General features: G+C 43.8%; 2 protein-coding genes across 2 annotated transcripts in view; one reads left to right on the top strand and one right to left on the bottom strand.

The window, feature by feature from the left end:
- Positions 1 to 15425, top strand: part of VAPB (VAMP associated protein B and C) — a 73980-nt gene extending 58555 nt beyond the window's left edge. Inside the window, exons 3-6 of the mRNA XM_053244132.1 lie at positions 1337 to 1440; positions 7896 to 7976; positions 10782 to 10958; positions 12951 to 15425. Coding sequence (XP_053100107.1) covers positions 1337 to 1440; positions 7896 to 7976; positions 10782 to 10958; positions 12951 to 13109 — 521 coding nt within the window. The 3' untranslated portion in view covers positions 13110 to 15425. The remainder of the gene's footprint in view (positions 1 to 1336; positions 1441 to 7895; positions 7977 to 10781; positions 10959 to 12950) is intronic.
- Positions 15426 to 20259: 4834 nt separating this feature from the next.
- The window catches only part of APCDD1L (APC down-regulated 1 like), a 47594-nt gene continuing 40123 nt past the window's right edge, over positions 20260 to 27730 (bottom strand). The window contains exon 4 of the mRNA XM_053250475.1: positions 20260 to 23649. Coding sequence (XP_053106450.1) covers positions 22879 to 23649 — 771 coding nt within the window. The 3' untranslated portion in view covers positions 20260 to 22878. The remainder of the gene's footprint in view (positions 23650 to 27730) is intronic.

Raw genomic sequence — 27730 nt, 5'->3', positions numbered from 1 at the left:
TTCCTCATCCATTACTATCATTTGCATGCCATGAAGCCTTTTGATGTCTCAACCCTCCCAGGTATCTGCTGTAACTTCAGTGACTGGCATGCCTGGTTGGTCCCAACTATAGTGCTTCTAGTAAATCTCAATTATGTCCCCTGAAAAGTAAATATAACCCTTGCGTCCCTAACGGAGAACTGTCACTCTTGTTACCTAGATGCAGTTAAAAACCCTACAGCTGGAGAAACTAAAAGGAGTTGCCCAGTAGAATTTCCATTTAGCAAGGAAGAAGGTGGTCTGTGCATACCCTTGGATTAACACTAATATAAAGAAGAGGGTTGGCAGGTTTCAGATCAGTTCTTGTTCTCAGAGCTTCACTTGAGGATGTTAGAGTTTCTGCAAGGGATCGGGGGGGAAGGCGACTCTGGAGAGGCTGGTAAGATAAGTGCTATCTGTTGAACTCGGCAGGTGCAGGATACGGGTGCCATTGGAGTCCTTTTTCTACTGAATCTGGCAAGCCAAAGGTCCCGGTTGTTGGACAAGTCAGGGCTCTAAGGAGACCCTCTCCAACCCTGCCTGACGCCCACTCCTTGCCGTTTCCAGCCTTTGACAAAGGCACATGCTTTTGGGGCTTGCAAAGAGAAAATGCAGCTTGGCGTGTTAAAGGCTTTGACTTCTTGTGATGTAACAAGTTAGCTCTAAAGAGACTTGCTGATTTTTGAGATAAAATTTTGCTGTAAACCTAAAATGTTTAATATCAACAGATATCTGTTTTCCTATGAAAATTTGTAAGGTAGAATTGGTTAGATCAGGCCTACTCAACTTAGCCCCCCCCCCGCTGTTTTTGGAGTACAACTCCCATAATCCCCAGCCACAGTGGCCTATAGGCAGGGATTATGGGAGTTGTAGACCAACATCTGCAGGAGAGCCAAAGTTGAGCAGCCCTGGGTTAGATCGAGACTGTGTGTGATGCTCCTCAGGATCAGGGTGGAGTACATGGGCCTTCACGGTTAAAGTCAGATGGAACCACCTTCCTTTGGAAGTGTATACTATTTATTTAAACTGCAAGCAATGCATTTCAGAATGTATACAGTATTTGTGTTGTGTGTGTGTGAACATGTTTCCTTCTATCATTCAGAAGTCAGGTGCATTTGCTCAAGTTGTCATAACCATTTTGCTAAAACTGAATATGGAAAGCTCTGACCTCTTCTTCCAGAATTTAGATTAGGCCTTCCCAACAAAGGTCTTGGTGCTTCCAGCTATTCAATGCTATGAGGAACTGCTGTGGAAGCAAGTGAGGTTGCATAGAAGGTCATACATGAAGTTCTAATGTACTGGTGATTTCTCTTTTCAGTGATGCTACAGCCTTTTGATTATGACCCTAATGAGAAAAGTAAACACAAGTTCATGGTTCAGTCGATGTTTGCACCAACTGACACTTCAGACATGGAAGCAGTAGTAAGTATTGAAAAATGTTTTGCCAGGATGCACTCCTTCTGTCTGAAAAGCATTGCAGCAAGCCTTTTAAAACATCGATGTATATAGGGAGCATATTGAATGGAGAGAATTAGAACTGTAGTGTAACAGAATTGCTAGGGGGTGAGAATTGCAATGGACAGTGCTGAAATTTTCTGATTGGACTGTGGCTGGCAAGAGTGCAAACTTCTCAAGATTCACGGAGATTTATCCTGCTATTGAGATGTATGTATGCTTGCTTACCTACCTCTCTAAAACAAGTTGGGCGAGTGGCCTGTTTGAAGAGCTTGTATTAGTTCTAAGTTTGAGAGTGAGCATAGCCAGAGGAACTTGCAGTTGTAATACAAGGGCTGCGCTCCCATGCTGAGTTTCTACAAAATAGAAGTGCACCAGTATTATTCCCACATCTAGAATGCAGCATAATATGGGTGTGGTATAGATATGCATTATTCATTAATTCAGTTTATATACTTCCCTTCCTAAGTGGCTCAGGGAGGTTTACATTTTTTTTTAAAACTAGACATCATAAAACAATTAAAACCAGAAAACATTTAAACCAGATTAAAACTCATTAAAATTCAAACTAGATATCATTAAAATCCTCCAAGGAAGACAATCCTCTTATATCCATGGGGAGTGAATTCCACAACCTAGGGGTGACAACTGAGAAGGCCTGAGCCCAGGTTGCCACCAGATGAACTGGTAGCACCCAGAGCCGGACCCCTCCTCGTGATCTTAATGAGTGGGGAGGATCTTGTAGAGAAAGGTGCTCTCTTGGATAACCTGGACCTGAGCCATTCATAGCTTTAAAGGTAATAAGCAGCACTTTGTACCTTGCCTGGAAACATATCAGGAGCCAGTGCAGCTGTTTAAGAACAGGTGTCATGTGGTCTCTCTGGAATACCCCAGAGACCAATCTGGCTGCCGATTTTGAACTGACTGAAGATTCCAAACTACATACAGACAGCCCTACATAGATCGCACTGCAGTTGTCCAACCCGGAGGTTACCAGCTGGTGTACCACTGTTTTCAGGTCCTTCTCCTCAAGGAACAGGTGTCGTCAAATCAATTGTAGCTGGTAAAAAGTGCTCCTGGCCACAGCCTCAACCTGAGGCACCAGAGTGAGACCCAAGTCCAAGAGCACTCCCAAGCTACGAACCTGTTCTTTCTGGAGTAGTATAACCTTGTCCAGAACAGGAAGTTCTATTTACAACCAACAATGAGCACCTCTATCTTGCTTGGATTCAGCTTCAGTTTATTATCCCTCATCTAGCCCATTACTGCATATAGGCAGGCATTTAAGGGACTAATGCCAATTCCTGATATTGATGACAAGGAGAAATAGATTTGGGTGTCATCATCATATTGTAACACCCAGCACCAAATCACCTGATGACCTCACCCAGTGGTTTGGTGACAAAATGGTGCCCTGAGGGATTCCATATAGTAATTCCTGTTTTGAAGAACAACTGTCACCAAGCGCCATCATCTGAAATCTATCCTAGACATAGGAGCAGAACCACTGTAAAACAGTGCCTCCTATCCCTCAATCCCTCAGGCAATCCCATGGTTGATGGTATCGAAAGCCACTGAGAGATCCAGGACCAGCAGAGAGACACTCCCTCTGTCAATTCCCTGGCAAAAGTAATCTATCAGGCCAACCAAAGCCAGCTTAACCCCACAGCCTGCTCTCGAGCCAGTTTGAAATGGGCCTAGAGAATCAGTTTCTTCCAAGACTGCTTGGAGCTGATCAACCACCACCCTCTCAATCATCTTAACCAACCATGAAAAGTTGGAACTGGACTAATAATACATATTACTGTAAGATACATGTATTTCCAACCATTGTCTGGTTCCAGTGGTGGCAGGAGATGAATAATTCCAATAATGTGTTTGGCAATTTCACACATTACTCTTTTTCATTGTACCCTGAAAAAATCCTATGAAGAATTCAAGTATTGGCTGAGCCACCCCAGAAACATCAAGATATTCATATTTGCAGCAATGTAGGGTGGAAAATTTACCCATACTTAATTTTTCCATGGAAAGTTTTCCATCTCTAAAATTTCTTCTTAGTAACTGAAAACCTTTGAGAAATTATGAAAGGAAATTAATATAGTGGGAGGTGAGGTTTTAAGAAATTGTATAAGTTAAATAACATGCCAAATCAGATCACATTAAGAAAAATGGTATAATTGTGTTTTAGGGGGGGAAATAATGCAGATTTTGAGCAAATGAGGAGTAAAATTGTATGAGAAATTTTTCTGGATAATTCTGAATTGGAAAAATTTCTGAAAAACCCACATCTCTGCGCATCTGTATTTGGATGTAGATATACCTGTGGATTTTGCATTTCTTATTAGGCCTTGATATTGTTCCTATGGAACTTCAGATTAATCTTGTATCATATCAAGATCTGTAAGTGTTGAGTGTGCCAACCATGTTGCTCAGTTGTATAACATGGCTGTGTTTGACCCTGTTTAATGGAATTGTGTAGTATTGAAAGTTACTTTTATTTGCTGAGACATACAGTCCCAACAATGAACTTTGAATGAATATTTGTTGCTTGTGGTAAAAGGAAAGGTTGTACTGTCGAGTTGGTGTCAACTTCACAGGGTTGTTGTGAAAGACAAACTCAAGTATGTAGTACATCGCTCTGGGCTCCTTCGAGGAAGAGCGGGATATAAATGTAAAAATAATAACAACAACTCTGGCTACCACAGAGCCATGTGGCTTTCTTGGTGGAATACAGGAGACACCTTGTGTGTAACCTATGGTTAAGCCAGGGGCGGATCCAGCAGGACATTACAGGGGGTGCAACAGGGATCCCCCCTCCCAATATAAAAATTTGGGGGCTTGAATTCTCTCTCTCTTGCAAATGCACTATGCCAGGGGATGTTTTTTAATTGTGTATTTTTTTTGAAGAAATTCTGAACATACCTGCCAATACCTTATTTTGCATGGACAATCCGACCACTCTTTCTCTTAACAGAGGTGTTGCTAGGTACATAAAACATCCTGGGCTTGGGCCCACAGCTTCCCCACATTTTGATAATTAAACCCTTTCATACTCTCTTAAAGATATCCAACACTCTCTTCCCCACTAGTTTGCTTCACCCTGAAATGAATCTATTTCTCCTGCAGTCAGTACGCACACAGTTGAGAACCAGTGTGGTGTAGTGATTAGAGTGTTAAGACTAGGATTTGGGTGGCTTGTGTTCCCTATTCAGTCATGAAACTCACTGTGGGACTTTAGCTGAGACACTCTTTCTCTCCCCTCCAGACCTGGCCCACAGGATTGTTGTGAGGTTAAAAGTGGGGAGGAAGAACATGTACACTACCCTGACTCTTTGGAGGAAGAACAGGATGTGATAGACAGACAGACAGACTTTTAGCCACATGCACTCCAGTCCTAAACATGTAAACTCAGAAGCAAATTCAAAAAGCCTTTTTTACACCAATCACAGCAGAATGCAATCCAGTTTGATCTCTTCTATTGACATTTCATTTAAGCAAAAAATCATATGCAACTATAGTGTATGTCTATATACTACAGTGTGTGTGTGTGTATGTATGTATATGTGTGTGCAGGGGTGTAGCTAGGGGAGATGGGGCCCGTGTTCATCCCTCTCTCTGGCGGCCCCCCAGAGTGAGGGAGATAATGAAGAAAATAGGGAGGGGTGGAGCTGGGGTGGCCCTCAGGAGCTGTGGGCCCGTGTTCTTTGAACCCTTTAGCTCAATTATAGCTACGCCTCTGTGTGTGTGTGTCACACACACACACACACACACATTTTACACACACACACACACACATATACACACACACAATGTATAATGTGTGTCTATACACTACAGAAAGAAAAGCCACCATCTTGATTTCAAATAGGACAGCAGAATGTCATATACGGAGTTACCCCAATTTTGTAGAATGTAAAGACATCATTTTATGTGCAAGGGAGTTTTAAAAATGAGTTTCTGGTAAACTGATTTGCAAAGTTTTATTTTGAAGCAAGTGTACAAAAATAAACTTTTCGTGGGGAGCATGTTACAAGCACAAAGCAAAATAAAATAGTAATGTTTAAAAGGAGAAACATGTTATGAGAACCATTTTCTCATATTTTGCTATTTAAACTATTTTGAGAACTCTGTTGCTAAAAAAGCAGCATATACATATTTTTAATTGAGGGTGGGGAAGAGAAAGAAACCCAAACACAGAGACCAGATTAGAGCTATAAGTTGTGTATCTTCCAGAACAAAAACAGATCCATTTTGTCAGAGCATTCCTCCCCTACCCCCCACTTCTTTTCAAAGCTTTTAATACTTTTGCACTGACTAATTTCCTCACAAGAAGGTATACTGTTGGTTTAGGGAGGAAGTTTGCACTAGAACAGTTTTGGCATGTTTTGGAATTTATTTATTTTTAAGCTTAAAAACCTCACACAGACGGGATTGGACTTCTCTCACATGTACAATACACACACGGTTCATGGGGGTGTGGGGGAGAGAGCGAGCAACACGGTAGCTTGACCAAGGGGAACAATTGACACACAAACAGCAAAGGGTTAGTTTTTACAAAATGTTTGACTTTCCTTCTTGGAGGGAGGCCAACAGCCAGCTTCCTCGGCAATGCAGTTACATACCACTTCCAAGCGGGGGTTGGAGCACAAGTTTCTAGGCGAACCGATAGGGATGGGAGAAAAGTTAACTTTTTTTTTTTACTCTGCTACTGCCAATCTCCAAGAGACTCAACATTAATTCACAGGGGGTGCAACTACACCCTTGCAACCCCCCCCCCATCTGCCCCTGGGTTAAGCATAACTGGGAATAAGCTGGCCTGGTTTATAGCAGTCACCCTGCATTTTTTGCTCTTCAGCATACTTCACTTGGGTGGGGGATTATGTGTTTCAAAAAATAAAAAATAAAAAACCACTAGCCAGGACAATTTGTTCTGCCTCATCCGACTGTAGAAGGACTACAGTATATCTCAACAGTTGCTGTGGCTCAGCTCCTCTTAGATCTTCTCAGAAGCTTTTCAAAGACTAGGTCAAAGGTAGGCAGCTCTGGCTCTCCTGCTGTGGCTGAACTAAAACTCCTGTCATCTGCAGTTGTAATTTATTGTGGCTGGGGATGTTGGGAGTTGTAGTTTAGCCACGGCAGGAGAGCCAAGGTTAACTACCCCAGGCTAAATAATGTCTCCTATTTATTCACATGCATAGTTTTCCACCTTTCTTCGTGGAATTCAAAGCATCACAGAGTTCAAGACAATTTATATGAAGCTCTCAGGTGGTTACCTATCCAGACACTAATTAACCTAGGCTTGCTTAGCTTCATCAATGGTCCCATACCCTGGAACCCAGATAAATCATTTTATTTATTTATTTATAAATAAAGTCTCAGGCTGATAAGAGTCCTTTCAAGCTAGTGGCCACAACTATATTATTACAGGGGTGTATTTCATAAATCATGCACTGTATGAAGAAGTGCAGTACATCCCTTTCCCCACCACGAGACTTCTGCCAATCCATTTCAATTGAGCCGCTTTGGGAGGTTCACCTGAAAAGCAGTGCATAAACGATAGCTAAATAAATAAATAAGAATTATGAGAGAAGGAGAAAATTCTTTCTCCACATATTCCGCTTCACTTTTCACATCCTGTATAATTTTATAAGCCTCTATTATATTTCTCCCCTTAATATGATACATAGATAAATTGAATTTTTTCAAAACCAAAGCACCCCAAATGTGTGAGCCTTTGCTTTTGAGGAAGGTGCTTCAGCTACCAATCTTTTGGTTATTCTATTCCCCCCCCCTTTTTTGCAGCACATCTTTTTAAAAAATGTGGTGTCCAGAACTGTACAATAGTACTCTTTTTGGTCCCTTTTGTAATAAACCCTAGCTTGGAATTCACTTTTTTCCAGCTGCTTCACACTGGGTGAACATTTCATTGAACTATCCACCTCAGCTCCAAGATCTGAACAGTTACTGCAGGTTCAGACCCCATCAGTGTACATGTGAAATTTAGGATGTTTTGCCCTAGCGGGTATCATTTTTCTCTTGTACTGAACTGTATTTGCCGTTTTACTGTCTGATCACACATTCTTGAGAGATCCTTTGGGAACTTTTTGCAGTCTAACTTGGTTTCCCCTGCCCTGAATAATGATGTCACCTGTAAAGTCGCCCACCCTGCTGGCTCACCTCTAACTGGAGATCATTTATGAAAAAGTTAAAAAGCACTGATCCCAGTGCAGATCTTGGAGAGGGACTCTACTTCCTACTTCTCTCCATTATGAGAAGTAAGAAGTGGGGTCTCCCAAGGAGCTATAGGACTCTTAAAGAAATGAACTTCATTCTAACATAGCAGTCAGTAGCTCGATCTCTTAAGTTATCTTTTTCTTCAATTCTCTCTCTCTCTTTCTCTCTCTGTGTGCGTGTGTTAGTGGAAAGAAGCAAAACCAGAAGAACTCATGGATTCAAAACTTAGATGTGTGTTCGAGCTGCCAGCAGAAAATGATAAACCCGTGAGTACAATTCCATATCTGTCTGTCTGTCTGTCTATCTATCTATCTATCTATCTATCTATCTATCTATCTATCTATCTATCTATCTATCTATCTATGTTTAATTATCTTGGAGTTTTTTTAAATTAAGACTGAAATAACAGATTAGGTTTGGCTGTACAAAGAGGCTGGCAATCAGTGTGGTTTTTGCATTAGTGGTGGGGGACAGGACTAAAGCCAGTACTTCACTTTTTGCTTCTTTCAAATAGTTTAAGAATGGTAAAGTCAGAGTTATCCATATTCTGTAGGTGAGAGGGAAAGCCCTATGTTCTGCACCAAGGAAAGCAGAAGTCTGCAAACTCCATGCATAATTTTTTTCCTGTGGATGAAACCATATAAAACCAAAAATTGTGCACCACAGTAACATTCTATTCTGCTCATATTATGCACAGCGAAGAGGTAAGGAGCTATATTGGACATTGAAGTTTTCTGCTGTGTATCTTATCCCAGTTTGAAGACTTCTACAATTTTGCAGGCATTCGCCAAGCTTTAAAACTTATTTTCATAGCCATACAGGCTAGAAATTTGCTGTTTAAATATCTATAAAGAAAAGTAAGATTCTCACAATATTGCATTCTGTGCTCTTTTTGCACTTCTATAAAATAGTCAAAGTCAGTCGTGTGTATGTGTGTGTGCGTGTGTGCATGAACACACACGTCCTGCAACCACAAGGCCTAAAGGTATTTCCATTGCTACCTATCCCTTGCTTACAGAAAATGATACATCTGCAAACTCCCTTGGGTTTGCTTACTTGTGTGCTAATCTTGTGTGCAAGAGCTGCGTGCCTCAGAAAGTTTAGGCTGCTGACCCTGTATCCGTATAGAAGGTGGATCATGATATGTGGGGACAGAAAAAGCTGTATTTCAGGGTTGTGTTTCTTTTAATTCCTAAAGGTTGCAATTACAAGATCTACCACAAACTTTAGGAACCTGTTGTTTTGTTTAGCTATTATTATTCCACATTGTGCTGTGTCTCATTGACTCACGAGAAACAGAACATTCCAGAAGCGCCAGAGGAAGGGTGTGTAAGACACCTCCAGAGATTCTGCAGAGGAATTGTTCTCCTCGCAAACATCCTCCACTTGGGATTTAGTGTGATTAAAGACACCAGCTGATTATTTTAAATTGGTCTGGTTCCTCCCTTAGTGCTTGTTCCTGTACTTTTGAAACACAAGAGCAGTGATTACCTTGCTGTACGCCAATATTCTGGAATCCGATTCCAAGACAGCTCTGCACCTAGAGTTTCAGCCGAGTATTTAGGCCTACCTGAGGAATCATGCAGTGCTTGGCAACTTGCAGCCTGTTCAGAGCAGCCTTCAATTGTGTCTTAAATCAAGAAGTGGCGTCATCTGCACAGCCCACAACTAACTTTCTTGTCACTGCTGAAGAGGGTGGCAGCAGCGGAGGAGTGCCAGCTAAAGAGAAGTTTCAGTCTGCACTCTCTTACTTGGCAATAATTTGAGATGTGATCACCGGACTCTTCTGTGTCTCTTACGCACTGTCCCTGGCATGAGCAACATTAGACAGGTGTCTGGTGTAGTGCTCAGATCTCCTGCCTTCTTTAATCCTAGCTGCCACTCTTGGCAGTGCATGTGTGAGTCTAAAGATGATACTGATGGGTGCCCACATTGAAACAAAATATGTGTATACCGCTTTTCAACAAAAGTTCCCAAAGCGGTTTAGATAGATAGATAGATATTAATTTAATTAATTAAAATGGCTCCCTGTCCCCAAAGGGCTCACAATCTAAAAACACAGGAAGTCAGTATTAGAGCTGGATTCCTATGTGCTGAGATGTGATGGCTAGGCATTTTAGAGAGGGCAAGGAATTGGGTCCTTTTCAGAGCAATGGTGATCATGTCACCTATACAAGAGAACTGACCCTGAGGCCTCCCATTAAGATGGCATCAACAACAAGAAGCCTCAGGCTCAAATCCAGCCTTCAGAGTACCAGGTCCCTCTTACCAGTTGTCAACACAGTGTTGTGCACAGTGGAGCCTGGCAGTTTATATTGCTGTTTGGAGTGGGCCCTTGCCTGCCACTCTCAATTTCCTCCTCAGAACAGGCATCCCATAAAACCAGTCGCTGGCCAGGCTGTTGTGCTGCCTCTTTTGCACAATGTACCCCAGAACTGGCAGTGTCCTCTGATTTTGTGCTACTCAGTTGTCCACTTGAGTCTGCTCCCTTGTGCCTTGGCTATCGTGCATTTTTATCAGGGGAAAGTGGATTCCCTTGTGGTGAAAGGTAGCTCAGTAAGCTTCTCCACTGGTACCAGCCCTATATTTCATGCATTGTAGCATTTATTGTGATAGTGGTATGCTTCTATGAACAGGGGAACAGTGAGTGTAAAGCAGTGAGTGAGCAGCCCATAGTGAGATTTACTATTGTTGCTTGTCAGTTTCTTTATCTTAACTGGTATTGTACAGCCACAATCTATCTCTTTACACTCCTGTCTTCTCTCAAACTAGTGGATTTAGAAGTGAGATGAACTTCAGATGAAAATTGTTCAGTGTCACTTTAGCAGAGCTAATGGCTAAAGTTATTTTTCTTTCCTTAACTAGATTCATGGGCTACACAATTGTTCTTGCACTCTTAGAATTAGGTTTTATAGCAGGAGAAACAAATCTTTTTAAAACGGCATGATTTTGAAAGAATTATTCTGCTACAAACAATAATATTTATCCAGCAGTGAGGTAGGGTTTGCTGCTTGCTTTAATCTCAGTAAGGTGGCATTCTTAAAGAACTCTCCCCCCACTTGTCTCAACAGCATGATGTAGAAATAAATAAAATTATAACCACAGCTGCAACAAAGACAGAATCTTCTGCAATGTATAAATCATTAAGTTCTTCTTGGGATGACAGTGAAGTTAAGAAAGTAATGGAAGAATGCAAGAGGCTTCAGTTAGAAGTTCAGAGGTTACGAGAGGAGAATAAACAATATAAGGTAAACACAACTTATTGCATCCATATATAATTGATATATAGCTTTATTTCTGCAGAAGTCATTTCTGTTCAGCTTCTAATTACAAATGGAATGTGTTCTGTTTTGGTGTGGTGTTACATGGAAATGCTATAGTGTTGCCTTTAAGCAACACCTCTCGCAGCCTGTATGCCAAGATGATTTTCAGGGATCCACCTTTGGAAGTGAGTGAGACTCAAGATAAGGCCTCTTCAGTGGTGGCACCCCAACTTCAGGATGTATTATGGCACCCCAACTTCAGGATGTTTTTTTAATACAGAGAAGTGTGTCTGGTCAGTCAGTCAGTCCTTTATTACGGTCATGGACCAGTACATTTTTTCCCCCCAGTCAGTCCTTTGTGTCTGGTCTATCTCCCCACCCCCACCCCTGTTGAAGGCCTTACTTGCTCAAGCTGCTTAGATCTACCTGTCTTTAGTTGAAGCTGTCCTGCATTGTATTATAGAGCCTTAGGTTGAAAAGGAGCACTGAAATTGCCCTTATAAGATGAATGCAGTGACACTTGGGAAGTGCACTCCTCTGTGTGGCAGAGGAGGCAAGATGCCTCTAAATACCAGTTGCAGGGGAGCAATAGCAGCAGAGAGGACTTGCCAGGCATCTGGTGGGCCACTGTGTGGAAAGGAATGCTGGGCTGGATGGGCTTTTGGCCTGATCCAGCAGGGCTGTTCTTACATAGGGGGTTGGCATGTAGATAAAAATGAAGCTCAAACATGTGGCCACAGTTAAACATAGGAACATAAGAGCCTTGCTGTATCAGGCCCAAGATCTGTCTAGTCCAGGAGTTCCCAACCTGTGGTTCTCCAGATTTTATTTATTCTTATTTATTTAAGACATTTTATACCGCCCAAAACTGACATCTCTGGGCATTTTACAACAAAATAAAAAGAGAAAGTAAAACATTAGTTAAAACAAAAACAAAATGTTTAAAACACCGCAGCAATTAAAAAAATTTAAAACAATATTTTAAAACAGCATTAAAACAATATTAATTTAAAAGCCTGGGTGAACTGATGCGTCTTTAAAGACTTTTTAAAAGCTGTCAGAGATGGGGAGGCTCTTATTTCACTAGGGAGCACATTCCAAAGCCTCGGGGCAGCAGCGAAGAAGGCCCGTCCCTGAGTGGCCACCAGACGAGCTAGTGGCAACTGCAGACGGACCCCTCCAGCAGATCTCAGTGGGAGGTGGGGTTCATGACAAAGAAGATGTTATCTTAAATACCCACGTCCCAAGCTGTTTAGGGCTTTATAGGTCATAACCAACACCTTGTATTTTGCCCGGAAACATATCAGCTGCCAGTGTAGCTCCTTCAATACAGGAGTTATATGGTCTTTCCGAGATGACCTAGAGACCAACCTGGCTGCCGCATTCTGGACCAACTGTCATTTCTGGACCACATACAAGGGCAGTTCCAGATGTTGCTGAACTACAGCTCCCATAATCCCCAGCCACAATTTATTGTGACTGGGGATAATGGCAGGCGTAGTTCAGCAACATCTGGAGGATCACAAGTTAGGAACCCCTGATCTCAGAAGCAGAAGAATGCAGACGCGTGTGTGTGTGCGCGCGCACACACACACACACACACACACACACACACACACACACACACTGTTGCTCTCCTGCAGCTAATATTCAGAATCTAGGGATTATCATTTGAGCATCAAAGTGTAAATCAGATGCAGCTGTAACACTGCTGATTATTTCACCATGGTTAAGCAGTTGGAAACAAGTGGTTTTGTGTTCCTTCTCATTCTGGTGAAATGAGACCAACCATAGTGGTTGTATCAGCATTGTCATTAAGGGAGGTTAGAGGCAGGGGTTTGTGCTTGAGAAGGGAGTATGAGTGACCTTGCTTCCGATTGCTTTAAGCCTCCGCACTGACCCAGAGAAAGCTGAGCTTCTAATAGACTCTTGAGCTTGCTGCAACTTTTAACTACTTCCTTATTCTTGATGCTGCAGGAAGAAGATGGTCTGCGGATGAGGAAGGCACCCCAAACAAACCACCCAATCTCTGCTTCGGCAACTGTTGTGAAGGAGGAGGGCCTCAGTGCTAGACTACTCGCCCTGGTGGTTTTGTTCTTTATTGTTGGTGTAATTATAGGGAAAATTGCCTTGTAGAGGCAGCATGCAGAGGATTGTAAATTGGATTGATGGATCTGCCATATCATTGGATTAAATTTATTCATAACAAACGTTTAAAAGAAATGTATGACATCTCACAGGTCTTGCCTTTTAAATTTTTACCCCTGCACAAATATAACATTAACATAACATAATCTTCTAGAAAGTTTAAAATGTACAAGGATTAAAGCAGGAGAAGAGAGAGTAAACTATCTTTATGGTGAGCAATGAGGAAGAAATCATGAATTTAACACTATAATGGTGCGATTTTTTGGTTTTTTAAAAGTAACTTTACATCTTTTTTCTTTTTTTTTTTTTTTTGGACCTTGGTCCATATTACTGGACTTTTCTTCTTTGGAGGAAAAAGTGTTCCTCCACTGAAGCAGTTGGTCCTTTGGGTTATTTAGAGATTGAGCTAGGCAGGCGAGGTTAATGGTTTTCCATACAATATATTAACCCACTATTTCCCCTCATAAATAAGTCCTGTCGAGTGGATGTGACTTGGGTCCCATTCTCAGCAGTGTAACTCTCGTAAGCAGCTGTTACGATGCACCCCGAATTGTAAGCATGGCGCTACCTCTCTAGGTCCTGAGTCATTCACGGCCCCTGTGGACAGTGCAGCTGTGGAGGGCCAGAACTCGGGGAGGAAAGGGGATGACCAGGAAGAGAGGAGGTATGGCGTAGGGTCACACCCCTGAAGGGAACCAGCAGCATTTGGCTAGAGAGCCAGAGGGTGTTTCTGCCCTTGGTCCTAGCCGGCCTGTGTCCAGCAAAGGTGTAACCAAAATCTTCTTGGAATTGGGGCGCTGTCCTGTAAGATAGAGCAGGAGGAATGGAAGGGTGGGGGTCGGCAGCATGCCTTTTGCTCTCCGCGAGGGAATTACAGTGTGGGTTTGGAAAGCTAGGGAGCCACTCTTTAGCCTTGGTCAGTTGTTGCACCGAAGTGCTCCTGGTTGAACTGGGGATGCAGCTCCCATTTAATCGGGTGTTGTAGAAAAGACAAGCGGTGTGAGCCATTGCATTGTGTACCCTCAGCCCCTCCCCTCTTGCTGCGGTCAAGTAGCTTCCTTCTGTCTGTCTGTCCTGCTCCAGATGGCATTGTGTTAATGTTAATGGGGACCACATGCCTCTGCCTCCTTTGTCACGCCCTTCTTATTGCATCTTCGGAAGTCCTTTTCCTCCTCATTGCTTGCACCCATGACAAATTCCCACATGCTTAACTGCACACTGCATTGTCCGTGTGTTGTCTCTTGTATAACCTTGTTTTTCCTATCTAGCCATTACCTTCTCATTAAGCTTTTGCAGATCAGGTCTCTTGTCCTGAACCAAATGAAAGGCAATTAGGGATTCAGTCTTCTGGATCCAAGGAACTTGTTCTGTGTGCTCACCAGCTGCAGATCTTGGTTCAACATCTGCTGTGCTCTCCCATCTCTCCCCAGAAACTTCTCTAAACAGTCTAGCTAGAGAGAGGATGATATGCTCACTCTTTGTTGATGTCCAGGACGGTGCTGTCTCCAGGGAGGTAAAGTGTCTCGGACTACAACCCATGGTGGGAAAGAGAGATGAGAATCCAGGGATGTGTGCACAGAACTCATTGCTTAAGACCAGGAGCTCCATCCACATAACTTAGTTGCCTTGTTTGTGGGTGGAGCAGACTATATGAAAGTAGGTTTAGAGACGCAGCATCAGGATCTCCCACTGCTGTTACCTAAACTGATTTCTGGATACTTAAGCAGTGAAAAACTGTAAGAAACTGAATGCAGCTCCGTTGACTGATTGAAAGGCACCGCTGGACAGTCATCTGCATGCTAGGTTGTAAGGAATGAAGGACAGCGCCCTGTTCTTCTAAAAGGGGACCAAGCTACTGTTGCTGTTGGTTCATTTAGCTGAGTTAAATTCTTTCTATTCAGATGTTTAATGCATATTTAACTTATTTAAATGTATTTCATCTCATGTTTTCCTTATCGTCGCAGAAATCTGACTACCGCTATAATTGGTTCAAAAGAAAGAGAAAGGCAAGAGAAAGTTCATCAAGAGAAAGCTGATGAACTGAACTAAATTTTCCTTTTGTTGCTGTAGTGATGATGGATTCTTCTGCCTCCTAATGCTTTGGGCGCCATGTAACTGTCAGTTTTGATCATCTAAACATTGGGGAAAACAGAGGTCAGGAAACTGTTTTTGTATATAAAATAAGTCTATGTAGGGGAAAAAAATTAGTAGGAATTAGTTCTATGCTGTTAAAGACAAAAGACCAATCCTGTTTGACTATGTAGCATCTTTAAAAAAAAGTCGAATAAATCTCCCCCCAAATTAGTGGAAGTTTGCCCTTGTCTTATTACTCCTGTTTTGGGTTGTAGCTCTGCAAAAGAGAATTGAGTTGCTGGTAAGGGAGGGGTGTGTGTGTACGTGCATGTGCATGCATGTGTAGTTCTCCAGCATATAACATGAAACAGTCCCTTACCATATTTACCCAAATAAAAGATGACTCTGAATTTAAGACGACCCCCTTAAAAATACAGGTTGTACCTATATTTAACTGAAAGAGGACTCTGCATTTTAAGATGACCCCCAGTTTCTAACATCAAAGAACTTGCGGGGGTGGGAGTGGGACTAATTTTAGATTTGGATAAATACAGTAAGAGTGTTCCTTCTCTTCTTGGAGAGAGTATGCCATGCACAGATTGTATTCTGGCATCTTCCTGCCCACAGAAGCGAGTCTATTTAATCTATGGATTGAGAGGTTACAAGCCACTTCTTAAAAATGAAACTTGTGTGAACAGAGTCCTGTCCCCAAGTTTTCCTTCTGCTGGTTGGATCATTCAGGTTTAGCTGCTACCTGTAAATCTCACCCTTCCACCTCTGCCATACAATCTGCCTGTCTAGATATTAGACCAGTGGTTCCCAGCCTGGGGGCCTCCAGATGTTGCTGAACTACAACTCCCATCATCCCCAAACACAAATTGTAGCTGGGGCTGATGGGAGTTGTAGTTCAGCAATATCTGGAGGCCCCCAGGTTGGGAACCACTGTATTAGAATGAAACAGATCTGGAGGACATTGGCCCTCCTGCAGATATTGGACTACAATTCGCATCATCCTTTATTGGCCACTGTGGCTGGGAATGATGGGAGTTGTAGTCCAAACCCAGCTAGAAAACTGAAGTTGAGCAGCCCCGGGAAAGCACCATGGGAGGCACTCTTCCATGCCCACAACCATATATATGCAAGGCCATGGGATGGATCCACAGAAATGAGCCTCCAGTGATGTTGTTCACTTACAGGGCACCAGCCTGACTCCAGGTTGCATACCTTGTAAGCAGCACGGAACAATGGCAGGACAGGGGCAGTCCTGCTGTTCCAGGTAACATGGGAATGGACTTCCTCTCTCCAGATGTGTAACAGAAGATGCTACTTTGGCCTTTTGCATATAGCAGGGGTGGCTGACCTGTTTCCAGGTGCCTAGAGCACCTTTCTTATGAGGCAAGGCTGCAACACCTGGGTCTATTTAGTTTAGAACAAAGACGACTGCGGGGAGACATGATAGAGGTCTATAAAATAATGCATGGTGTGGAGAAAGTGGATAGAGAGCAATTCTTTTCCCTCTCACATAACACTAGAACCAGGGGTCATCCCATGAAATTGATTGCCAGGAAATCTAGGACCAACAAATGGAAATACTTTTTCACACAACACATAATCCACTTGTGGAATTCTCTGCCATGAGATGTGGTGACAGCCAACAACCTGGATAACTTCATGGAGGAGAGGTCTATCATCAGCTACTAGTCGGAGGGCTATAGGCCACCTCCAGCCTCAAAGGCAAGATGCCTCTGAGTACCAATCGCAGGGGAGCAACAGCAGGAGGGGGGGCATGCCCTCAACTCCTGCCTGTAGGCTCCCAGCAGCATCTGGTGGGCCACTGTGCGAATCAGGATGCTGGACTAGCTGGACCTTGGGCCTGATACAGCAGGACTGTTCTTATGTTCCTGTAATTCAGAGGTTTTACTACTGTGTTAATTCATTTCTGTTCTGACGTGTGTTACAGCTGCATTTATGGGTGTATTTCCATTACAGCTTTGTAGCCTTTATTGTAAGCTGACTTGGGCAACAATCTGTCAAGGAAACATGGTGATCAATGTAAAATTGGAAGATACAATACAGCTTAACTCCACTGGGTTTTGAGAGGTGTGTCAAAAGTCAGATGTGGGACCCAGCTGAGCAGATTAAATAAATGGCTCCTAAAATGTGTAGAATATGGAACCGTGTTAGCATTTGAAATCAGCAACAGTGCTCTGAACTTTGCCTAAAGGAAAATGTGGGTTCTGCTGCAAGAAATTCCAAATCTGATACAAGCTGAATCTGCTATTTTTACATGCCACCAAAAACATCCTGGCGTAGGTGGTGCAATGGCCTGCAAACATGGCACTTGAGTCTTTATAGACTTCCCACACACCTGTGATCCCTTTTCCCTTTCACTCTGTATGAAGTCTTATTGGCTAGCTTTATTGTGAACTTGAATATGTGGCGTTCTTACTGAAATAACCTGAGTTTAACTGTGGTCGTATTTTCTTTATACGACCTAGTTCTGTGACAAAACTGCCTTCCAAAACGGTTTCCCACTTCAATTTAAAACTAGAATTGAACTAAAAGAAACAAACATGATTTTTAGTTTAAAGCCTCTTGGGGAAAGGTTGCTCTGCTTCATAACACTGAGAATTACAACAGGCAGCTTATAGCCTTTTTAATTTAGTGGATATGAGTATTTTCTGTTACCCACCCGAAGGCTTGTTTTATGTTTCAATCAAAGTGTTATGCGTTTGCATGACCTACTACTGTTTCAGAAAGGAAAATGAAGGAAGCCAAAAAGAATGTGCATTTTGACAGAATAAATAGCAAGCGCTAATTACATACATTTGGTGTCTGCTTACAGACATACAACAGTGTTCTGGTTTTTGCTGCCTTTCTAGTACCAGGTTGCTTTTATCCTTTTGGGGTAAAGCTTTTGGGCAGTGGCTCCTAAACTTAATCCCCAAATGTGGTTGGTGTACAACTCTCATCTTCCCCAACAGCAGTGGGCTTTAGGATGATGGGGGTTGTAGCCCAATGACAACTGGGTACTCAGGCTTTGAGAGCCCCTGCCATAGGTATTGACTTATCTAACCTCTAACTGTGGGACTTCACTAAGTAAATGGTTGTAGTGGAGCAAATAATGATTATTATGCAGCAGAGTCAGAACCTGAAGCTTGGGAAAGTGTTCCTTTTAAAAAAGAACAGAACTACACTCCCCCCCCCCCAACAGAAGGCTAATCATTCCAGTTCTGGAATCCTACTTGTTGGCTGCATGGCATGGAACAGGACTAGTAAATGCTGGTGGCCTGTGTGAAATGGTGACAGTTAGCATATCCAATCTGTGAAATAAGTGTCACATGTGAGCACTCTTAAGATATTCCTCTTAGGGGATGGATCCGCTCTGGGGAGAACATCTAGGTTCTAAGTTCCCTCCCTGGCATCTCCAAAATAGGGCTGAAAGAGATTCCTGCCTGCAACTTTGGAGAAGCCACTGCCAGTCCATATAGATGGACCGATGGTCTGACTCCATATATAGCAGCTTCCTATGTGTCTCAATTTTTCTTGTACTTGGAATGTTCTGTATTCCGCCAGCCCCCAATAGTTTAAAAGTTTTCATAAGTGAAAATAAAGGCTGCTGCCCAAGACAGTTGTTGAACTCAGAGGTCCAGGGGAGTACTGAACCCCTTTCAGATCTTCAACCCAACTCATTTGACACAAGACTAGATGCCATTTCCATTTGTTCTTCATCCCTGTCTGCTCCTAGTTTAACCTGCTGAGCAGTGTTCCCTCTAACAGGGATTCCCAGATATTGACTGCAACTCCCAGAATGCCCAGCTGCAATGGCTTTTGCTTGAGGATTCTGGGTTTTAGTCCACAACATCTGGGAATACCTGTTAGAGGGAACACTGCTGCTGAGCCATGCAGAGGGAAACACATTTTAAGCAAAAATTTGATGGGGTGTAGAGTAGAGCAGCGGGAATATATTTTTGCTGACTGAATTGAATGTTGAGGTCTATGAACATATAAAGCTGTCTTGGCCCATCTATACTAGAACCGTGTGCTCTTCCACTGCAGCAGCTTCTAAAGGTCAAGAGGAGCTTCAACTAGTCCTACTACTCGAATGTATCAACTGGAGATGCTGGCAACTGAACCTGGGTCCTTAAGTGTTTGTTACCATTTAAAAGTGTAGAATTATTTTGAGCTGCTGAAATAAAGTAGGTTTTCCAGTTGGGCAGGCGGTGAGAGATGTTAAGCTCCAGAACTTTTGTCCTGCAGAGAATTAAATTATTGCTCCACCACTGGCCAGCAACAGGAAATGGGGGGCCAACATCCTGACTAATGAAGCACACATGTAAGCAGGCTCTGTGGGGGATACACCGGGAGCCCGTGCAGAACTCCCCAAGGCCTCTTGCACATGTTGTGTTGCAGGGCTAACACTTCCAAGTGCTGCTAGCATACTAAAAGCCCCCTGCAAGATCGGGAACGTGGTGCTAACTCTCGGTGACACGTTTCTGATCTTGCAGAGCACATCCAGACAACAAGCAGCACTCGCAAGTGTTTGCCTGAGGAGCTTCCTTGAGGGCTTCTAGCATGTTCCCACAGAGCCTCCTTACACCATGCTTCATTAGGAGGCCAGCCACATGACGTGGGATAGTGCAGCCCTACCCAAGCAGACTTGGCCGTAAGAACTGCTGGCAGCGGTTGCTTCTTGGCCAGGTAGCTAAAAATGGAGTAGGAGGTCGCCCGAGCCGCTGGCAGCCATTAAAATGATAGAGGCTAGGGGAAGGAGCGCCCTAGCCGCAGGGATTTCCATAATGCACTGCACTCCTTATGAGATGCATTGTGGGATGGCTGGAGACAGGGCTTCAATCTCCCAGACACCAGATGGCCATGCTGCTCACTGCAGAGGAATCAGAGCTCGTGGGGCGGAAGGAACAATCCTTCCTCCCCCTCCTCACCCAAAGCTCTCATACAAACGACCTTAAGATTTCCTGTTGCTGGCCAACAGTGGGGCAATACTTTTGATTCTCTGCAACATGCAAGTTCTCAAAATAGGCATTAGCATGATTATAGACTCTGATAAAGCATAGCCACTTTTTAATATAAAAAGATGTGCAGTTGTTTATGTACATGGCTTTAAAAGTTTGCTTGTAGAAAAGAAAAGTAACATGCTGTAATACAAATTGTACATTAAGATAGGCTTTACATCATGGTGGCTGATGCACAGTTCCCCACTGGTATTTCTATAAAGGCTCATAAATTATCTACCTATTGGCCACAGCCTTGTAAAATATAATGAAATTTGTGTTAGTTGCTTAATGGGCTTTTTTCCTTCTTGAAAAAAATTTTTTAAGAGGAATTCTGGGAAGAACACACAATTTCCAAGAAGATCTCATTACTTTTTTATAAAGCACAGGCTGTGGTATTTGTTACCTTGAGTTACTGAAGATTGGCTCACCAATTCTCTCTTTATGTGCAGCTCCTTACTACAAAAAATAAAAATTAAATCTCCACTTTATCGAATGAGGATGGCTGCTTATACTAGCACTCGACAGCTCCAAAGAATGGCTGCCAAATTGACATTTTGAATGAGACAATGTGGAATCATTGGCATTTTTGCCTTTTGCCAGAAGCTGTATATTTCAGAGTTAAAGCAACTGGATACTGCTTTTGTTGACTGGTTCAGGGATATGAATGGTGTTAGAGACCTCATAATGGGTAATTTTCACAGTGGAGGGGGAAATGGAGAATGTAAATGCCTCTCTCTCTGCTTGTTCTGTTTGCTAGTCAATGGCTGCTTTCCTTATTGGAGCTGTGGGATTATCAATGTGGAGTGAGGGGAGAACTTCATGAAACATTGATCCATATGCTTAAATTGGGATTACACTGATTCTAATCCTCCATGCAGAACCTAGCCCCTCCACCCATGGATTGTGGCCTGCTGTGCACGTGACAATACACACACACAGCCCTATTTGTGATATGTATGGTGGAGGAGAGCTGGTCTTGTGGTGGCAAGCATGACTTGTCCCCTTGGCTAAGCAGGGTCCACACTGGTTCCATATGAATGGGAGACTAGAAGTGTGAGTACTGTAAGATATTCCCCTCAGAGGATGGTGCCACTCTGGGAAGAGCAGAAGGTTCCATGTTCCCTCCCTGGCTTCTCCAATTTAGGGCTGAGAGAGATTTCTGCCTGCAACCTGGGAGAAGTCTGTGAAGACAATACTGAGCTAGATAGACCAATGGTATGACTCAGTATATGGCAGCTTCCTATGTTGCTATGACTGAGTTGTACTGTACCTGCACAAAGTGAATTGCCCAGGCCTATTTAACAAGAATGTAGATGCGGACTATTTTAACATTTTTTGCTATTATTTTTTCCAAACACATCCCTGAGGACAAGAATCTTACTACTATCCTGCTTAAAAGCTGAGATTCTCAGGATTCTAATAAAACAAGCTGTGCAAAGTCCCTCAGGCCTGATCCAGCAGGGCTGTTCTTACTTCCCCCTTGTTCTCAGTGTTTCTTTCTCCATACAGCGCATATTAGGTGGAAGTCAGACAGCAAATATTTAATTCCGCACTTCTTTTCAACAGTACTTTACATCTTGCTTAAAACAAACTGGTAAATATTGTGTTGGATGTTTGGGAGTGAAGGAAGCTTGCACAAGCAAACTTCTTCCCCTCCCCCGAGTGGCCCACTGCAAATCCTCTCCCAGTGGGGGGGGGGGGGGGCTTTCCCCAACAGGATGTTTTGGATATAGATTTTGCAGGGGGGAAGGCAGCTTGGCATATGTAGGTCTCCCTGAGCAGCAATGCCTTTCATCTGCACACAAGCATGTTTCTCCAAGACCAATTCAGGGTGACTTCCAAAGGGGAAATTGTCCTGTAACAGCAGAATTGCTTCTTTATACACTACAACACTGCTTTAATATTAAGGGGGGGGAACACTCTTTGTTCTCTCCTAGCATTTACCAGGAGTCAGTAGGCCTGTGTAAAGCTTTGACTCTGAGTACCTGAAGCCCAATACTTTGCATTGGCCTCCTGGCACTGTGCAGAAGTTTATTGTCACTGCTGGGTCATCGCCACATAGTGCTGTGGATTTCCCAGTGCTGGTAGGGCCCTTTAAAATTTGAGCCCCGCCTACCCCCCTAGAGTAGCACTCTATGGGGAAAGTGCTGAGCATCACTCTGCTACTATGAACATTTATATATTGCTTTTCAAAGTTCTCAAAGAAAAATGTCAACCCGCCCCCCCCCAATGATGCTGGGGGCTCAGTGGGTCTCTTCAAGGGGCCCCACTGATGCTGGGAAGGTGCAGCATAGAAGGTGGTGGCAGCTACAAACTGTTGCATCTGCACAGTTCCCCAAGGATGGTGCAAAGAGTTTGGTTGGGGCTGAAGCATCACACAGGCCTAGGAGTCTGTTCTGTGTGTTTAGTACTGTTCAGCCAAGTCACCTGAGAAAAAGCTGACGACTTCTACTTCACTAATCAAGAATACAGATGGACATGTCCATAATCCAGAAGGCACATATGAAGGGGAAAGCTCACCCACTGGGCTTAGCCATCATTTAAGAAAATACAGCGTGTACAGATTTGTAAAGTATAAAACAAATTCCAAGGGTGCACGTTCTGCTGATAAAAATCGCACTGTGACTGTCTAGGTCCTACACGGCCCCCGAGCCAAAGGTCTGAGTGCTTTAGTCCCACTGGACCAGCCGGGTGGCAAGACCTGCCAGCACAAGGGCCGTGGGCAATGGCTTTCGTGCTTGGCTGTTGATGGAATCTCCTAGCCTTCCCAGGTAGCTTGGCTTAGAGTGTCTGCCTACAGCAGCCGAGGGCCCAGCACACTGGAGGAGTGGAGACTGATAGGAGGTGGGCCGTTGGCTGGGTGTGTTGGGACTCGATCCATCTGTGGGCCTCTCACCAATGAAGAGCAAGCTGCGGTCTTTCGCATCCTGTTCGATTCGGAAGAGTTCGTACTCCGTGTGCGGGAGTCGGATCCCTAGAGCTGCACACCCGTTTGTGTGGGTCACGTCCATCTCCTGCCCAATACGCCAGCTGTTGGGCTCCCCACAGCTCCCAAAGTCAGACGAGTTCAGCAGTGCCAGAGTGACCTGATCCATTGGGGTCACCCGAGCGTGGGTCACCTTGAAGACCAGCTCGGTGCCTCCTCTCACGATGAGGGATGGTGCTCCCTGCGTATAGTGGCCTGAGGCATACACTGTGAAGGTTGGCTGGCTGCAGAGGGGGTCAGAGTAGTGATGGTAGTATCCTTCCCAGCTGCGGTTGTTGCCATGAAAGGTGAAGTATCTTGTGAGGAAGAGCACGGCCGGGCGGACCTCACACTGGGAACTGACCCAGCGTCCACCTAACAGCATCGGGAGCTCCGGCTGGATGGGTAATATAGGTGGGTGATGTTCATCAGCTCTGTATATAATCCCACAGGCAGGGCAGGGGTGAGTGTGGTGCTGTTGAGAGGAGGGAGAAAAGAAGCTCTCAGCAATATTTCCATTGCATCTTTAGAAACAACCAGCAGAGGGACAAATGCATCCACAGCAAACTCACAACAAAATTAGTCCCTGCATTCCAACAGCCCGCTCATTCCACTGTGACTGGGTAATACACCATTATTTAACATACACACTCCCCCAAAAAGCTGTGAGGTTTACTCACTTGTGGGAGGAAAGCGAACAGAACCTCAGGAAAAATAATTTTTTAAAAAATCCAACAGACTGCCTACTAGATTTTGCTGCTTTTGACCAAACACAGGGGGAATAAAAGTGATGTGTCACACCCGACTTTAGTCACTTTTTAAACACTTTGCTGGTATATGCCGAGTGCTGAACTTCTACACATTTTAGAATTTGAGAACTAGATCTGTATGACACAATGAGAGTGTTGAGCTAGTTAAACATCAAAGTATGATCCAGAGCAAGAAAACGTAATTTTGAAATTCTGCATGGGCAATTTCAGTAGTAAGGAAATCACTAAAGTGATATATAAATATAGGGTGGCTTTCATACTTTAGCCCACTATGAGGTGCTAGTCTCTCACCGAATGGGAAAGTACACATATATCTTCCACTGACAGACACTCAATGCAGGGAAAATATCGCTGATTGCGTATTTAAAGTGACTCCAAAATGCTTCTGCTCAGCATTAAAGGTTGTTCCTGTACTAATTATAGAAATGGGCAACATACAATTTACAGTGAACTGTATCTGTTTTCATAAGTTGAGTGCTGTGACATATGGTCAATTCTGAAAGACGCCAGCCAATCTGCACTGAAATGTTTGCATGGGATGGAGATGTAAGTAACTCTGCCCACCACCTTGTTAACTACAATTTTGCATGCATGTTGTTGGGAGTCTGCAGTAATTCAACCATTTAAAAATCTCTTTACCACAAATGTCATTCCAAGGAGTGCTGATGGTACACAGAACATAACAGCGAAATAATCCCAGCAGTTAGTTAAAAATGTACATTTTTTTATAAGCAGGAAATACCTGTAATAATGGAAAATAATTTCCTGACAGCAATTTTGATTTAAAAACTTAGATTTAGAGGAATCAAAGAGGCACTTTTGTACAGCAAACTGGGGTGAGCAGGAAATCTCTCCTGTCAGGGAAGGGCCATGATCCATAAGCCATCAATACTGAATCAATCCCATTGACTTTAAGAACATAGGAAGGTGCCCTATACCAAGTCAGACCATTGGTCCATCTAGGTCAGGATTGTCTAGCAGCGGCCTCTCCATGGTTGCAGGCACTGTTTTCTGTAACAGAGAGTCCCAGATGCTATTCACTACAACTCCCAGCATCCCTACCTGCAATTGCCTTTGGCTGGGGATTATGGGAGTTGTAGTCAACATCTGGGAATCCCTGTTAAAGGGAACACTGGTTGCAGGCAGGAGTCTCCCTCAGCACTATTTGGAGATGCCAGGGTGTGAATCTGTGACCTTCTTATAAAAGCATGCAGATGCTCTTCCACTGAGCTATGGCCCCATTCTCTATCCCACATGACTTACATACAATCAGCCATCCAAATGCAAACCAAGGCAGACCCTGCTTAGCAAAGGAGACTATTCATGCTCACTACCACAAGACCAGATCTTCTCTCTAACTCCCCAGGCTGTGGATGTGTTTCTATAGAAGGGCAGGCAATGTCCAGAACACTGGATGCACAATTCATCTCTCTGCATTTTTTGTTTACTTTTGGAATCATGTTTCTAGCCCCTATGGCTATAGTTTGTGCCTGACTTTCTCCAACGCCCAGCATGAACCCAGAGACAGGCCCAAGCCATTCCTTAAACCCAAGAATACAGCGAGGGACAGATGGCGACGGCCAAAAACCATGGCTAAGCAGAGCCAGAACGCCCAGACCCTTCTTTATAGTCCAAGATCTTTCTCACTTTCTTTTTTGAAGGATACAAATGACAGTGTCTAATTATCTCCAAGCAGTGACATCACCCACTAGTAACAAGCCGTGTAGAACTGTTAGCTGATTAATTGCAGCGCTGCAGTGAAGTCACTATGTTTTTAGTGCACCTCGGTTTGGTTTTAAATTAATTTTAGAAAGCATTCATGTTTACCATCTGGTTTAGCTCATATGTAGATAGTTTTGGCCCAAGATAACTTGAGCTGTATGCCAATCGGAGCATGTGTCTCAAAGGCCTGGAGTTCCGTGCTCCTTCTCTAGAATCCCAGTGGCTGCAATATTGTACGGGTGGAAAAACTGTGTTCTCTCTCTCTCTCTCTCTCTTTCCTCCCCTTGGATAAGTGTTTCATTCACTTTTGTTCTGTTCCCCATCTGGTAACGGTCATAAGCAATTTTCTACTATTGTTCGTCCATTCTATCTTACAGTTCAATCACATTTCTAAATTGATTAGTTATGATTTTGATAAAAATACACTCTGGGAAAGAAACCAAGCTGCTGACAAGGACCGAAAGAAACCAAGGCCGGCTGTGTAATCACATTTCAGCTGAACTGAAAGTTGGGTTTCTGCACAGCCCAGGCCTGCCATCGATAATTACATTCAGGGCCATTTCCTCTGGTAATGGTATTCTGCGGAGGGATAATGGTTTATTGGATAATGCTTGTTTTCCTTGCTCTTCATTGTAAAAAAAAAAAGAGGAATATAACTTCAGGAGCAGCCACCAAATCTCTGAGGCTTCAGAGATCAAAGGCATTCGCTCCTGCTCTTCTGGGACACCAGGAATTGTCATCCCAACACCCAGGTTGATGGGAGAGGGTGGATGTGCTCCAAGAGAGCTACTTTTGGATAGGAATTTTAGTGAGGGTTTTGCTTCAGGGCAGAGTCCATCCAATTGCAGCATTTCGAACCGGAAAAGAATTCTGCTCCCCCATATACATGGTCCTCACCGTGAAAGCAGCCAAGTCTGGGTGCTTTTGAAAAATCTGCATACGACCGAGACCCTTGAAATTCAATCTTTTTATTTTTATTTTTAAAGGCTTCTAGTCCTCATTGTTGCACGCAAATTCCTTAAAGCCATCTTTAAACACATGCCATTTTAATCTTGGACTGTATTTTGCCTTTTGTCCATACAGGTTATCTTAGGATGCACCTGTACAGCGGTTTTGTAGAAGGCTGATTCATCCTGCATACCCGTCCCCACGGGAATCTAAATACTCTGTTGGATGCAACCTGCAATCATTTCTCAGATAAATCCCATTTGTCTTGCACGTGTGTCAATAGTTAGAAAATGCAAAATGTCATGTTGTACAGCCCTGTGGGGACTGCAACCCTTCAGACAGCAGGTTGGGGGTGTGCCTCCTTTATTAATTCTCCTCCAAGCTGCTTCCTGTAGTTTTTTCATCAGGGCCACACAACCTTGGGCCTCCCAGGGTTGTTGGATTACATCTTCCATAATCGCTGATCACTGGCTGCTGAGGTGGAGGAGGAGGGCTGCAATCCAAGCACAGCTGGAGGGCTGAAGATGTGCAGTCCTGATGTACAGAGAAAACTCCACTTCAGGGAGAGAACCTTGTTTCTAAATGCTCTTCGACATACAATACTGTTGCCCGCCTGCAATTCCCAAGGAGTTAATTAATGGAGCTCTACCACTGAATTATTCCAAACATGAAAATCATGGGGGGAGAGCTGGTCTCGGGATCGCAAGAATGAACTGTCCCCTTTGCTAAGCAGGGTCTGCCCTGGTTTGCATTTGAATGGGAGACACGTGAGCACTGCAAGATATTCCCCTTAGGGGATGGGGCCACTCTGGAAAGAGGTTTCAAATTCCTTCCCTGGCATATCCAGATAGGGCTAAGGGAGACTAGGGATGGGTCCAGACCGGTCCAGAGACCATTGTAAAGGCCTCCAGATCGTCCAGACCTGGCCGGTTCGGGTGGCGGGAGTAGCTTTAAGGGCGGGGAGGGTTTACTTAACCCTCCCGCCGCTTTCCCCCCTCCAGCGCTCGTACTTCTTGTAATAATTGGGGCGGCAGGATACCCACCTGCCGTCCCTTCTCCCTCTTCAATGCTGCCTCCAGGACGGGGTGGGCACCGAGCCCCCCGGTTGAAAACAGG

This window comes from Hemicordylus capensis, chromosome 4 (assembly GCF_027244095.1).
Source record: "Hemicordylus capensis ecotype Gifberg chromosome 4, rHemCap1.1.pri, whole genome shotgun sequence".
Taxonomy (NCBI): domain Eukaryota; kingdom Metazoa; phylum Chordata; class Lepidosauria; order Squamata; family Cordylidae; genus Hemicordylus; species Hemicordylus capensis.
This window is presented reverse-complemented; position numbering and strand designations above follow the sequence as displayed.